The following is a 15,128-nucleotide window of genomic DNA, read 5'->3' on the forward strand; positions in this document are numbered from 1 at the left end:
TTTACTGTACCACTTACACAGAAACCTATGCTATGAACTCTGCAGTTAGCGTGAGGTAACTTTCACTAAGGAATTGGTGCCATGTAGCAGATTTACAGGAAAGAAGCTTCTTTTCTTCTGCTTAAGCAGTGCCACAGGGGATGAAACATTTACCTGATGATATATCTTGTTTCCAGTTGTCATAGGCTGGCATTTTATAGCTCCCTATAATGCCGCAGCATTTCTACCATGCTCTGTGCATAAGTATTGACACCAGTGACAAAAATGAAAGGGACCAAAGACCACAGCTCAGCTGCCCAGTTGCTGCCTGTCTCAAAGACCCCCATGTGAAGTGGCAGAGCTGAGATGTAAGCTTTAGGATTGGGAGAAAGAGAAGGGGTGGCCTTGTAAGTAAAATTCAGTTTGGATGTGGAAAAAAATGCTTCGAAGCATATACATCAGATTCTGAGACACTCCATTTAAAAGCTTGTCTATAGATTTGACTCTCGGGCAAGTCCAAGGCACTGACAAGTGCTTGATGGGTCCTGAAGAACCACAGCTTGCAACGCCTGGGCCTGAAGTCTGGAAATTGCAACTGTTGGCAGGAAGCACCAGAAGGAGCAGCTTTCTGCATGGTTCAAGAACTAGCCCAAGCTTCCCAGCAAATTAGTTTTAGCTTTCAAAACAAGCTGTTGTCTATATTGTCCAGACTCACAGCCCTCAGTTTAAACGGAGCCCACTATTTTATTGAGTCACTTTCATGCTCTTGTGGGCCTGTCCACCTTTCCATTTCAACTCAGCCATAAAAATTGGCTTGGAGATTAAACTTGGCGCATGAGTTGTTAGCTGGAGAGCAAGTGGGAGGGAGGAGGTGGAGGGAAAGAGGTGGCAGAGGAAATATGAAGACAGAGGATTTGGCCAGGTTTGATTTACAAGCAGGACCCAGGGTTGCTTTGGGCTTCTCAGACACATTTAAAATGCCCCATTGGGCTCTAGTTCAAATCCAAGTTTGCAGCCCCATCTTCTTCAGGAATTCATCTGCCTTGTTAAAAGGAGGAACAAAAAGACAAATTATTTGATTCAGGGCATCAGGTGTGCTGCATGTTCAGCAGTTCCTCAAGCAGTAGAAAGGATTAGGATTCCCCCCCCCAGTTTTCTCCACAGACCTTAATACAGCACTCAAAAGCAATTCATTTTCAGCTCCTGGGTGTAAACCAGAGCCAAGAAACAAGTCAACATATAGTACATCTCCCTAGGAGCAAAGAGCACTTTGCATTTGTGCATCATATCAGCTTCTATCAGAGACTGCATAAACCCTTTGCAAACACCTATCAGATCCAATTCCCTTAGTCCTCTAGGGAAATAGGTCAGATTATATGCAAGTTTACAAGTGAATTAAGCAAGGCTCCAGTCTAGCTCCAGCTCTGCTGGAATTCAGCCATTACTTTTGCTGACTTTAACAGAAGCTAAATACAGACCAGGCAAGTTACAACTAAGATGGTGAAGTGGACTCTGGCTTTAGTTGCCATTTGGGGAGCAGCAGTGGTACCTACAACTTGAGTTAACGGTGACACAAACTGGGCACCCAGAAACTGAGGCATCCAAAACCCAGTCTTTTTTGCTACAGCGACCTTCCAGATCTGCTCTAAATCACCAGATTTGTGGCAGAGCAACAACAGGACCCAACTCTTCCCAATCCTCTGCTTTGGTTACCAGAGGCCCCAGCTCCTCCCATGCTCAATATCATAAAGTGGAAAGAAGTTAATACCCAGCAGAGGCCTGTGATGCTAACACATGAATTTCCTTCTGTGCTATTGGTCTGCAAACACACAGATCCTTTAAGAACATGGGAAGGCAGGGGGAAACAGGGCTCCTATGATACACTTTTGTAGATAGACTGTGAAAGAAACAATGTATTGAGCCAAATGATCCTGGAAATGAAAGTGCCAATTTAATGCAGAGCATTATTATTATTTATTAAATATGTATCATCACATATAGATGAAGAAACAGAGACCCTGTGACTTGCTAGCCCAATATCAGACAGCCAAGTGAGCTCAGAGTAAAACTAGAGATCTCCTAGAACCCTACTCTGTGTTCAAGTGAAAGAAATTTTGGCTATGCAGAAGTAAGATGGAAAGAAAATCTGTGGCAGCATCAGACCAGGTGCCCTGAAGCCCATACGGGCTCGTCCATGTAGTCATCTTAGCAGGTAGATCCTGAGCTCACATTCCCAGTAACAAATCCAAAGTGACTTCACCAACATGACTGCGTTTACACAGAGCGAGTGAGATCACAGGTGCAGAACCAGGCCCCAGAAGCAATAGCATCCACACCCTGACGTCCAGGCAGAAAACAAATTATTCTCACCTCTGACTCTCCCCCATAAAGAAGCAGAGGGTCAAGACCAGCAGCAGTTTAAGAACCAGACGACTGCCAGTATGTCTTTCACCCCCTGCAAACACATTGGCCTTTCCCCCTTCTCCACTATTTATGTAACATGAACTGCCTTCTATTCAGGAGCAGTCGTTCTCTATTAACAGAGCTTGGCAAAGATCAGGAATGAACTGTGCCAACTTTCAAGCCTGCTGCCTTAAGGCAGATGGCAAGGAAAGTATCCTAGCCTTGTTCCCCAAACCTCTTCTCCCAGCAAGCAGAGATAACTCAAAACAGGAAAAAAAGGTCAGGAATCTGTGAAGCCCTGATTTCAGTGCAGGAGACAGCCTATGTCTGGGGTGCCCTGCTCTGCAACGGGCATGCCTGCCTCCCCATGGATGAGCAAAGCCTGCTGCACTGCCAGGATCTGCAGGCTGAGAGCAAGGGCATAGGTTTCACTGGAAGTTTTGTACTTCCAGAGTTATACCAAGAAAGAGGAGATGCTCTGCCCCTCCAAGTCAACGATACTGCTATCATCAAAAAATCAGCACTGCTTATGACTAGCGCTGAACTGTATCTTCATGGGAAAGCAAATCCCTCTGGGCCAGCTGGAAGGACAGGATTCCCACAGTTACTGCAGACCCACAGCACAAAACAAGAGCTGTGGGTGCAGAGCATCCTCTGCTTCCCAGCAGCAGCAGATAGCTGCTCTGCCATCCCCATCACAGCGGGTCTCCCAGGAGCGGTTCCAGTGCCTGGGGGTTCCATTCACCCCCATGAAGGCGGATCGCACTCAGCCACTGGCAGGAATAGACACAAGTGGACTCCTGAGCTGTGAAGTGCTGAGCGTCCAGTTCTGGTGAAATCCATATGGCATGCAAGTGCCTTGCTCTTGCGAAAGAGGGCATCATCCCCAGCTCTAAGCAACCAAAGTTAAACTTTGTAGCTTGTTTTGCCAAACTTTGTGTCTATATTTTCTCCTGTTAATGGTGTGGCACTCCAATTAGTAATCCTTTCTGTTTTTCAATACTATAAAAGTATGACTCAATAGCAGTGCTGAGACCTCAGAAAACTTCTCTCATGGTGCTGCAGAGGACAGTTCATGACAGTATGACAGGCAAGAGGGTCGTAAATAATATTCTACTGGGTGCTAATTCAGACAGTTGTTGTAGCTCATGCCTGAAGCACACTGCCATCAATGGGACAGTTTACAAACTCACAGTTAAGCCCATGCTGAAACATATTCTGGATCGGGGTCAATGGCAAGTCTCTTGCTGACTTCACCTAGAGCTGGAGTAAGCACTTAACTCTTACACTGTGTCCTCCATGTTCCTGAATTATTCATTAAGGGCCAGACACTGCAATCCATACTCACACTGTGCTTAATCTGTCCTTTAAATTGACTTGCATTAGTCTGAGTCACAGGCACCACAGCACCTTACTCTTTAAACAGTCTCACGGAATGCAGCAGAGCTATTCATGAAATAATGTACTCCTCTGCAAGAGGAAAGGAGGCAGGATCCAGCCCTTAGAAAAGACATCAGTAAGGCTAGACCTCAGAGAAAATTCACCCTGGTAAAGCTGCATCAAGATGAATGAACTCAAGTAAACCTGTGTGAAATCAATCATTTAAAGAGATAGCCTGTTCTGTGGTATCACAGGGGAGACGTAAGGAAGTGCTAGAAACTAATATTTCATTGTTCAACTTCATCACATGTCTGAAAACACATTCCCCTGCCCCTGGCCACACATTCACAGAACAGAATGGCAGCTTGAGCACACACCTCATGAGGCCTGTTTATCTCTCTATAGAAAGAGAAACAGGGAGGTGTGTGGAAAGGAGGAAGGCAAAGGGCATGTTCCACTCCACTGGCACAAAAGGAACAAAAAGTAAATAGGACTGCTTGTCACCAAGGAGGTAACAAGTACCCACACTTACCAGCAGCTCTTTCCTCTGCCAACCTTGCACCTTTCGGTAACCAAGCCTCCCAGACCACGTTACTGGCTCTGATCCTGAAATCCCGTGGGGCTACTTAAACAGCAGGTAAACTCGCATCACCAGAGAGCCGATTACCTTTCACCACTGAGCCCAAATCTATAGTTGGATACTTTTCAACAAACAATGGATAAAAAAACCAAGCCAATCAGGTAAGTGAAAGGAGAAATCTTGTGCACTACATTGAGAAATGTAACAGGGTTTCATTTTTTTAGAATGAATTAATCTGTTCAATTCTCATTTATGTCAGTGCTTGATAAGATTAGAGGATTAAACCAACTGTGTGCTAAATGCTTTGTGCTGAAGAGAGCCTTGCCAGGATTTACTGCATGTTGGCATGCACAGAGACCATGGCAGCATCACCCAGAGACCCTGGGACTCACAGTAGGACCTGTTCAAACTTCAGAACTAAAAAATCACAGCTTATCCAGATTTTCCGTATGCCACCAGGGTATGAACTCCTATCCCTCTCCAGTTTCAGTCAAGCTTACTTATTAAGTACTTGTAGCCAACAGGCAAGTCTTTGTAGAAGCAGCACTTATCTCAGAGCACTGGCATCACAAGAGGATTTCAGATGTGCTGTGGTTTTTTGGATGCAAAACGTTAACACCGTATTCACACCCTCCCCCAGTGCCATATCGAAATGCACACATCCTATCACTCTCATGCTATACAGTTACATATACATACACACACATCACAGCTACCCCCATAAACTCCTGCACAATACAGCTTGTTAAGAACACTTCTCATTGACATTTCAGAAATGACAGACACAGAAGTGGTCAAAGTTCTCCTGTAACTTCACCACTTTTTCTATTGGCCTGACAGAGGCATTTGTGATGTTTAATTGTGATGTTTCACTAAAGCTGAAAAAGCACAAGATCTTGGGAGGCATGGCCAAGGACATACTAGGTATTGTGAGAATTTTTAGCACCTAGCAAAGGCATTTTCCCCAAACACCCGAAAACTAACAGAGATTTCACCAGTGTGAAATCCCTCATTTCTGTGCCTCCAAATTACACAGAGCCAGTCAGATACTGTCACCTTGACTCCCTGTAAGTGCCTTACTCCACAGTTATAAGAGACAGTATGCACAACAAGGGTATTTGTCAATGTAGCTAAGAACACTAGAACATAGCCAGTGAGGTAAATCTAGAGAGAGTGTCAGTGACTTCAGGTAGTGGGGTTTTTTTTCACCCCTGAGGATGAATTTGGCGCTGTACATTGCAGAAACTGAATCACAACCTTCACAGTGGGTGATTGGAACGATGCTGATGCTACTTCCCAAATGCCAGTCTGGTTCTCACATATTATACTGTTACACATTGCTCTGGGCCATTTGTCCCTTAGGTTTTCCCTGTGTGTGTCTAGGTCAAATGGTCACACATGCTGATGGCTAGTTTCCCCTTGAATCATTTTTCTATTGGACAGGCATTCTCCCTCCCTAGTGGAGTATTTTCCCCATGGGAATACAGCAGGTATTCACAGTGGCAGCAGGAAGAAAGGAGGAATGGATCTTTTATCATATTAAGCACTTCCATTCCATCTTTGTTGTCTTTTTCACTAGCTCAGGTCTGTTTTATTCCAGGCTTCAGAGGGGTAAAGAGACTGGCTTGATGAGTCTAACCTCTGAAGATGCATCCAGTGTGATAAAAGAAGTGTAGCTATTGAAACATCTCCCTTCAATGCAGTTATTGTGTTGCTAGGTTTCCATCTAGACACACAGCCTAAAAGAGCAATCAAAGGAAGCTGATGCTGTGGATAATATCTTTATCAACACTTCACAAGGTTGTTGAGGAGGAAGAGGGAAAAATATTGTCCCCAAGCAAAGTTTTACTGGTGAGAACAGAAAGCTAATTTCAAAAGCTCACCCAAATTTTCACAGGAAAATTGTTTTAAAAAATTGAGCTTTTAGGGTAGCAGATTTTACGTATATGCACATGTGGCTTTGTGAGCACAAAGTCTGTGTGTTTATTCTGTCATGTGAATTGTAAAAGTACTTCTCTTCCAATACACAAGTCCTCATCCCACTTAACTGGAGTCACGTCTTGCAGCCACAAAAGAGGGCATGCACAGCCTTGTTTTAAAGGAACTGATTTGCTTGCATATTACATTAAACCCTAACAGACTCAGCACAGCTGTCAAAATACTATCCTAATAATTGCATAAGCTAAGGTTGCTAACCAGCACGCTGCTGTGCCTGTGCACAAAACAAAAGTGCAAGCGACACAGGAAGCAGCGGCAAGGGAGATGCAAGGTCCTACACATGCCCGAGGGACCTACCACTTTCATCTTACTCCCTCTGTCCCGGTGGTTTTCAGTGACACTCGGCTCCCAGCAGCTCCCATCCTTCTCAAATGCTTTCAAATACCTGGGCAGCGGCAACCAGCCCCACTCTTTTGGTTTGGTCATCACATCACCAAATAGGAAAGAACATGAAAGAGTTCATTTTCTCCAGGACAGAGGCTGTTTTGCTGGCACGTCTTTGGAGACCACCTGGCATAGGAAGGGCCCAGGACCGGGCTGTGGTTGGGACCGTTGCTAAGCAATGTACTGCTGTAACCAAGTGACCCGGGGTTTTTAGGCAGGAAAAGTCAATTTCTACACAAGCCAGTATAAAACAGGAAGGTTACCTTATGTGTCCCAGGTACATGATTCTCTTTACATCTTCCAGACAAACATCTGACACCAGCTGCTGTCAGAGATGAGGATCCTGCCTGGCTGGACCTGCTAACATCCCTGGAGAACACCTCTGCTTGGCTCTCCTCCTCCTCAGGAAGGCAGGCCAACCCTCCGAGAAGTCGGGGACACAAAGCTGCTCAGTTCTGGCGCCCAACTTTTCCCCCAGGAGAACAGCCCTGCTGCAGGCACAGCTCAATCAGCTTATTATAGAGGCGGCTCTCCTCTGTGCATATTCATGAACTCTCCAGAGCTTCCAGGGAGAGTTGGCTAAACACACAACTGAGGGATTTATCTGTTGTATTGGCAGCAAAAAAAATAGGGGGGGGGAGTGCGGGGGGTGGTGGAGGGCTTAAAAAAGAAAAGTAAACAGCGGAGCGGGGTGAAGGGGAGCGATTGCAAGCTGGGCTCTCCTCTAACCACCGCCTGCCACAGCGGGACCCGGGAGCCCGACCTACCCCCCCGGGCCACCTTCACAGCCAGAGCCGAGCGCCTGGGGGCTGGCGGCGGGCGGCGAGGAGACGGTACAGCGGGAGATGGATGTGCCCCACAGCCCCCCCCCGCCCCCCTTCCCGGGGCCGCTTCGCGCAGCGGAGCGCAGCACTCACCTCCGCCCGACCGGGCGGCAGCAGCCGTGTGCTCGCAGCGATGCCGGGGCAGAGCCAGGTACCGCGGTAGCGGATGCCCGCCCTGCAGCGCCGCGTCCCCTCGCCCAGCAGCAGGGGCGGCGTGTAGCGGTACCGGTTCCCCCCCGCAGCCCTCAGCCGGCCCCGCCGCCGGGTGCCAGCGCGGCGAGCCGCCGCCACCGCCTCCTCCTCCTTTTAATGCCGCTCCGCCGTGCGCCGCGGCCGACTACTAGCACAGCCCGCCGGCCCCCGGGGGCGGAGGGGCGGCCGCCCGCCAGCCCCCGCCGCTGCGCTGCGGAGCGGTGCGGAGCTCCGCGCCCGGGCGCGGCCGCTGCCGCTGCCCGCTGCCGCCGCCGCCCCGCCGGGCTGCGGGCGGCGCTGCGGCCGCGCTATAAACCCTGCCCCGTGCGCGGCCCCCGCCCGCGCCGGCCCCCGGTGCGGCGGCGCCGGGAAGGCAGCCCCGCCGAGGCAGCCCCGCCGCGGGGCCCGGCCCCGAGCGGAAGCGCGGCCGCCTCCGCCGGGCGCGGCGGGGGGCGCTGGGGAAGGGTCCGCGGTGCGTGCCCTGCCCGTGCAGCTCCTTGCGGAGAGCGCAGGTGACGGGAGGGGCCGCCGAGGCCAGGAGCTTGGGGTGCGCCTGCACCCCGCCGGGAGCGCGGGCCCACCCCGGGACCGGCCGGCCCACCCTCTGAGGGCGCCTTCGGTTTCCAGGCTGCCGCCTGGAGAGTGGTGGCAGTGCCCTGCGTAAGAAGCTCCGGACTGTGGGGTGGGAATCCGGCTCTGCCAGGGCAGGCACTGCTACCACCCCGGTACCAGGCGGATCTTGGAACAGAAACTGCCAGAAACTTTTGAAGCAACTGGCCGGAGCTGCAGGTCCACCCCGCGTTAAGAGCCAGCACTCTGGGAAGCAGTCATCTGGTTTCCTTGCTGGTACTCTCACTGCTAGACAAATGCTCCATACAGGAGACATCTATACTCATTCAGTGGCAGAGGTATGCAGCAACAATCCCTGAATTAAGTAGGAGTTATTAAATGGGAGGTGGCAAGGCTATTAACTAGGGTGGTAGAGAAAATCTTTTTTATATTCATGCTTGCCCCTTATGCAGCTAGGCATTCTGCACAGCTGGTCATCTAACTTGACCACGGACCCTTGCCTTAGCTTTCAGGAGTTGAAAGAGTCCTGTTTATGGCCGAGACATCCCTGAGTACAGGGGCTTTGCTTAGTGTTGACGGGAGTCTCTAATGACTGTGCTGGATACAGCGTCTTGCATTTATTTCTTGTGCGCTCCTCTGACTCACTCCAGTTTTGGAGGCAGGGAGAGAGCAACATTCCCCCCATCCTTGGCCTGGTTACTGGCGTGACCTGTTACTACAATGTGGACTCCTGCAAGAGCAGGATTATGTCAGAAAATTGCTGAAAAACTACCTGATGGGAATGGCTTTTAATCAGGCTACATTACAGAGGTGACCTAAGCATGTTTTCCCCAATATTCTTGTTTATTTGAGTATTCATGGTGCCTAGGAAAAAGAACCCCCAGCCCAGTTTTTAGAGAGATTTGTCAAGTCAATAACAAAAAGAGCGCAGCACAGTAAAATAGGCCCATCACCTGAGCCTGTCTCCAAGCAGGCGACTGTGTCGGAGGCATTGCGCTCTTTCTGATGCAGCACCCAATGTGAACGGGAAGCCAGGCAGACAAAGCCAGACCATCATCTTCCCTGTGGGGCTCCAAGGAATGCAAATTTAATGAGGCTCCTGAGGTAAAATTGCATTCCACCAGCTTTGCGCATTTCTGCCAGCGATGGAGGTTTCTGCAGAGAAGGTGATGGTGAGGGGTTAGCAATTTTGTTGAAAACTGCAAGAGTACAATAAAGGGAAAAATCGCTTTTTCTAACTTTGCCGGTGATGCGAGCGGAACCCACGCTGATGCGAGGGACAGCACTCAATCAATCACACAGCAGAGCCCAGCAAACTGCAGGGAGTTATCAGTCAGCGCTGCGTACCAGCACTCAGACAATAACACGGTTCTCCTTGGCAGCGTTTCCGACAGCCCTCCAGGCACAGACAGGCACACACGGGGAGGGCACAGACAGGCACACAAGGGTGAGCCCATCGTCGGCCCCCTGCTCCCCTCTTCGCACAAGCATGCAGTGCACCGGGTCCTGCAACAGCCACACGGGCAAACAGACACAAAGTGATGCTGACGCCTGCTCACGGACAAACCGTACCCCTCTCCTCTCCGCACGCAGAAGTACATCAACTTGACAGCTTTAGCTTTTAAAATTTGTACATGGTTTTCTGACAGCATAAACACACATGACACCTTCCTTCACCACACACACACACACACACACCACTGAGCTACGCTAGCCCTTAGTTGAACTAGAAGTTTCTCTTGCTATGTTAGCACCTACAATATATACATGAAGAATATGCCTTTCCCTGTCAATACAGAGACACTGAGAATGCTACATTCATCTGTTAAATATCGCTCCATGAACACACAGGGGTCTGCACAGCACTCGGAAAGCCTGGTAATGGAATACTCACCTGGATGGGAAGGGGTGACTGGGGGGTTGACAGTCCTCCTCTATGACAGCTTCTGTGGTTTCAGTCTCTTTTCATTCTGCATTGGAAGGAAATAAAACATTTCAAATATTTGGGGATGGGAGGGGCAGGATGGTGCATAGTGGAAATCTTCACACCTGGCTTAACATTTCCTTCCATGCCCCTCTGTGCTCAGAGAGCATCAGCCTCTGACTGCTCTCATTTCCCTCCCTCAGGCCTCACAGAAGTGTTCAACAAAATAGCATGTGTTGCCAAAATGAATAAATAGTTCATTACTAGTTTAAATCAGCAACACTGAACATGTTTTACTCAGACACAGGTTAGAACTGTCTACATAAGCAGCAATATCCGTGCACATAAACACAAACTATATCAAGCTGCACTTACATCACTTGCGCATACCCATACACAAAGGTTTTAGTGCTTTATTGCAGACTCCACTAACAATGCAAATGCGTCTACAAAGAATTAGCAGCATTTGTGGCCTTTATTAACCCCACACGTGCACAGGCAAACAGCTAGCACACAGACTGATGTGCTGCACACTGCTGTTGTCCTCATTAACCACGCAGGTACACAAACACACGCGTGACACCAAGAGACATTAGCACTGTACTGCAGTCTTCGTTAGCAAGCTGTGTATTCACAAATGCCTGGCCACATGCACAGAGGCACACAGTCACAAGCAGGCAGGAGAAGGATTGCTACTGCACCTAAAGCCATTCCTGGCTAAAGGATGCCTTTTGGAGTTGGGAAGCTGAAGGAAAACATCTTCCCCTTTATTCATGCTCTCTAACCTTCTCACAGTCTCAGCACGACTGCCTTCCATGCCAAAATCAGGTACCATCGGCCATTCCGCATGCTTATATTTATGGCCCCTCTTTGAAATTCTGACTGCTCATCTATGCAGAATAAAACTACCCAAGCAATCTTTCCTGTTCAGGTGCTCATTACTAAAGCGTTAAATAATGCCAGGCAGGCTCTCTTAGGCCTTGTAAATTTTATCTGGGGGACTTTCAGCTTCCATAAGGTCTATTACTGCCTGATTGCCTGAAAGGTTCAGGTTTGTACCAGACAGCAAGCCGTACAGCAGAGAAGGCTGGGTAACAACTGAGCACTGAACTTCTATTAAACACCATTGCTGGCTTGGGGGCCAGGCTTGGGAAGGTGAAATGCATACATGTGCGTGCGTACGCATGAGTGCATGCAGAGTCTGCCAGCATGTCCCAGGAGAACCACAAGGCTACCAGTGTTTGCGTAAATGAATGTGTGTGCTTGGCTGTTAGAGAGAAGCGCCTGGATCGAAGGGTGACACTGTGCATGAGTGAGTGCAAGATTGTGGGTGCATGAAAAAGGAGTGGGCTTATGTCTGTGGGCCTGATCTCAGCTACACAAATGTCACTGCAGAACAAGTGCTTAGGAGCCAGTGGGGTTTATGGCGGCACAGCTGAGAACAGAATCAGGCTCGTGAATTCAGACCTTTCCTATTTGAGCAGCTTTCTCCAAGTGCTTGCTGTTAGCCAGGGCTCAAAGCAAGGCTGTTTGAATACACCAGTAAGCTTAATAAAGTGGAGAGAAAATAATCGAGAGACCCAGGAAGAAAGGGCAATAGCCCCCAAAGCCAGAGAGGTTCTGTTTCATTGGTTGCCAGCAAAGTGTCCCAGGAGAATCTGTAGGTACATCCAACACCCCATAGCTCCTGGGAACAATCCCTAAAGGATACTGAGCCGCAGATAAAGCATATTTTCAGAGGAAAAGAATGGGGAGTGGGGACAAAATGCTCTGTTTAGAAACATCCCTCAGCCTTTTTGAAGTTGTGCTCTTTGTTTCCTAGTGTCTTCCTGTCAGAGAACTCAGACCTCTCCTCCTCATCTTTCCTAATCCAAACATCCTGCTTGATGGAACATCAAGGAAAGGGATATTTCCTACCTGTCCACAAAATAACAAAGCCACATCACAAGCTATTTCTATGTGCCGTGTATTTATAAACCTCAGCCCTGACCTGATCAAGCAAAACAGCTTCTAGTTACCACTGACTCAGGCCTGAATTCAACCTGCCAGCCTATTATTTCTTACTCGGGCAACACTAGTACTGAAAAATTATGTTAAACATTTCCCAGACGCAGAAACAATCCCTTCCCCAAAGAGCGCAGAGGTGAAGGCACACAGCCGGCCAGCCCCCTCTTTTATTGGATAACATTTCTCATATATTTCATGAGAGCCAGATGGCACCATCTGAACAGCAGTGAGGCTGGAAGCCTTCAGCCACCTCAGCGAAAGGGAAGCGTGACCCAGCCCTGGGTGCGCAGCTGCAGGCCCACGCTGCCGGCGGGCAGCTGCCTCTGTGCGGGCACAGGGGCACAGGACAGCACAGGAGGGGTAGGCTTTTTTGCATTCGGGCCACAGCATAAATTTGCACGTGGAAACCTAAGCCGCCACTGCTGACACGTACAATCCTCACTTTTGAGGACAGGAAGAGTTTCCCCGGTCCTGAAGCTCTCTGGGAAAGGGAGGCCCATCTGCAGATTGCCTGAGGAAAAGAAACAGATGTAAAGAGAGACAGAGTGTATTCTAAACCCCCGCTGCGTGTGGGGCCTTTTCCTTGCAATTAAGTGAAGCTAATGGTTTTATGGAAGTTGTTTGTTCAAAAGGCCTTCACTGCACTGTTTAATGGAGTCTCACCAGCATTCCCCAAAGGCTTCCAGACTGCATTAGTATCCCACAGCTCACATCCTAACCAAACAAGCCTTCTCACCCTGACGTCTCTACCCGGTATGTATGGAGTGTAGGAGTATCAGGGCTGCCATGCCTCCTGTGCTCGCCTTTCCACTGGAGCCTTGAAGCCCCAGGATGTCATGAATATTCATGACATAAACATTAGTAATAAGTGTTGTGCAATTTGGACAAAAATATATTTTAGGCAGAAGAACTGGGAGAGAACAACTGAGAGAGAATCTTTACTCCTGAGCTCCGGGAACTACTGAATAGCGTTTTCCTGAGCTGTAACTGGTGGTTTTAAAATGCAAATCAGTCTTGGGTTTTTGAGAGACATTGTAAAAAAAAAAAAGCCCATGCAGCAAAGCTTTATTGTATTGTAATGAATGTGGGATTTGCAGAGCTGCTTCGTGCCAGTGAATGCACAGTGGACGCAGGCCAGGGACTCAAGAAGCCCTGAGGCTTGTCCCCAGCTCGCTCTGCCACTGACTCACTATGTGACCTTGAACATGACATCCTTTCCTCTATTTCAGTGTTCTCATCAGAGGACATAGGGGAGGGGAGAGAGATGAGGCCACGTCTGTGCCTCCTGGTGAGGTTATACAGTACAGGCCACTCTCAGGTGGAAGTCGGCAGAACAAATGTAGGAGGTGTCTCCCTGCAGGGACAGATGAACTGTGATAGTGTTGCCCTGTCCCCAATGGTCTTCCTCTGGCAGACGCTGCTCAACTGCTCCTATTCCTATTCCTATTCCTATTCCTATTCCTATTCCTGTTCCATGGTTCATCTTTGGCCCTTGTGTCTCCCTTGTGTTTTTCTACAGAGCTGGTCCCCTCCTTGAGCCTCAGAGCCTGTAGAAAGCTCTCTGCAATTGTTCAACTCTTCTTTTTCACATCCACCTATAGAGCATCTAATACCATTTTACCTGCCCTCTAGTTAAAGAACTGCCCCTAAATAGACTCTACCACACAGATGATAGTAAGAGTTGAACATAGAAGGGAAGACATAATAAGTGAACTGTTTTCTTTAAATTATTCATGGTATAAACATAAATAATAACAATCTATAAAGAGGCAGGATGGTCTGAGGCACATCGCAGTCCATAGGACCCCTCTATTCCTCTCTTCCTGGACCCCCCGGATCCACTCTGGGATCTTGAATAAGTCACTCTGGGTTATCTCTGCCTTGGCTTTCCACTAGCCTTCTGCTCCCTTCTGTACCGCCTAGTCGTGGAAGAGGTTTGGGGTGTCATTTATTTGTCCACTGTTGCCTCTTCTTATCAGCTGCTTTCACCACACTCAAACCCCAGTGTTAGTGAATGCTGAAGGGTAAATTGGTGATTTCTAAACTTGCCCCTTCAAAGCTGCACTCTCCACCCACAGCCTGCACACACCTCCTCCCACCGCATCCAGCAACGCTCTCTCCCGTGTACAGCACTGAAGGAAGGCTGCTGTATCTGGCATTTAGAAACTAAGTTCACTCCACAAGGTCACATCAAAGAGACCAAAAATCACAGTCAGCTGGCACTAGCCTTCGCTTATTACTCACCAGAGAGAATATTAACTGGTAAAGCAGAGGCAGAGAGTGCCATATTCCATTACCAGTTCCCTGAGCCCCCCCGACACCACAGAGGGAGAGCTGTTAACTGAGCTCTTCAACTGCATTTTCACTGACAGAAATGCCCTAGCAGCTGCCTGACCTTCATGTAGCAGAAGTCTCAGGTCCTCTCAGCTGCTGTGTGTCACAGACAGAAATCACTCAGGGCTTTCTGTGTCCTGATGCATTTCAGAAATTATCTCTCTGGTGAAGGCAAGATCCCAAAGGAGGAATACACCACAAGGAGAAGCAGTCACACTGGGGAAAAGTCAGGGCATTCCAATAATAAAAAGCCAAGATGTTCAAATCCAGATGCTAAAAGGTAGGTTTTAAAATCCATACTGAAACCCCTAAGCATCAGACCTGAAGCTCCCATTACCTGTAAGAGAATTTGCTCAAAGCTTTTCAAACCTGGCCATTTGTTTCCAAATACGTAAACAGGAATAAAGAGCTTCTCAAAAAATGCGCTACCGTACCAGCAGAAAATTTCAGCTCTTCACTGGAAACACAAATCTTTAAGAGGCACTGGCTGGAACCAAAATATTTTAGTTTAAGCTGAAATATTTGGGGTTTCAGCTATTTCTTTCTGAAGTAA

The 15,128-nt window shown here is 48.5% G+C and overlaps 1 protein-coding gene across 4 annotated transcripts in view; it reads right to left on the reverse strand.

The window, feature by feature from the left end:
• The window catches only part of DISP3 (dispatched RND transporter family member 3), a 114,594-nt gene that overhangs the window by 35,160 nt on the left and 64,306 nt on the right, over window positions 1-15,128 (reverse strand). The window contains exon 1 of one of the 4 annotated variants that reach the window (XM_075520490.1): window positions 9,264-9,462. The exons of the other annotated variants lie outside the window; for them this stretch is intronic. Within the exon in view, the coding sequence (XP_075376605.1) occupies window positions 9,264-9,302 (39 nt within the window). The 5' untranslated portion in view covers window positions 9,303-9,462. Of the gene's footprint in view, window positions 1-9,263; window positions 9,463-15,128 lie in introns of those variants that run through there. 4 annotated transcript variants of the gene reach the window in all.

The sequence above is a fragment of the Mycteria americana genome, chromosome 18 (assembly GCF_035582795.1).
Source record: "Mycteria americana isolate JAX WOST 10 ecotype Jacksonville Zoo and Gardens chromosome 18, USCA_MyAme_1.0, whole genome shotgun sequence".
Classification (NCBI taxonomy): domain Eukaryota; kingdom Metazoa; phylum Chordata; class Aves; order Ciconiiformes; family Ciconiidae; genus Mycteria; species Mycteria americana.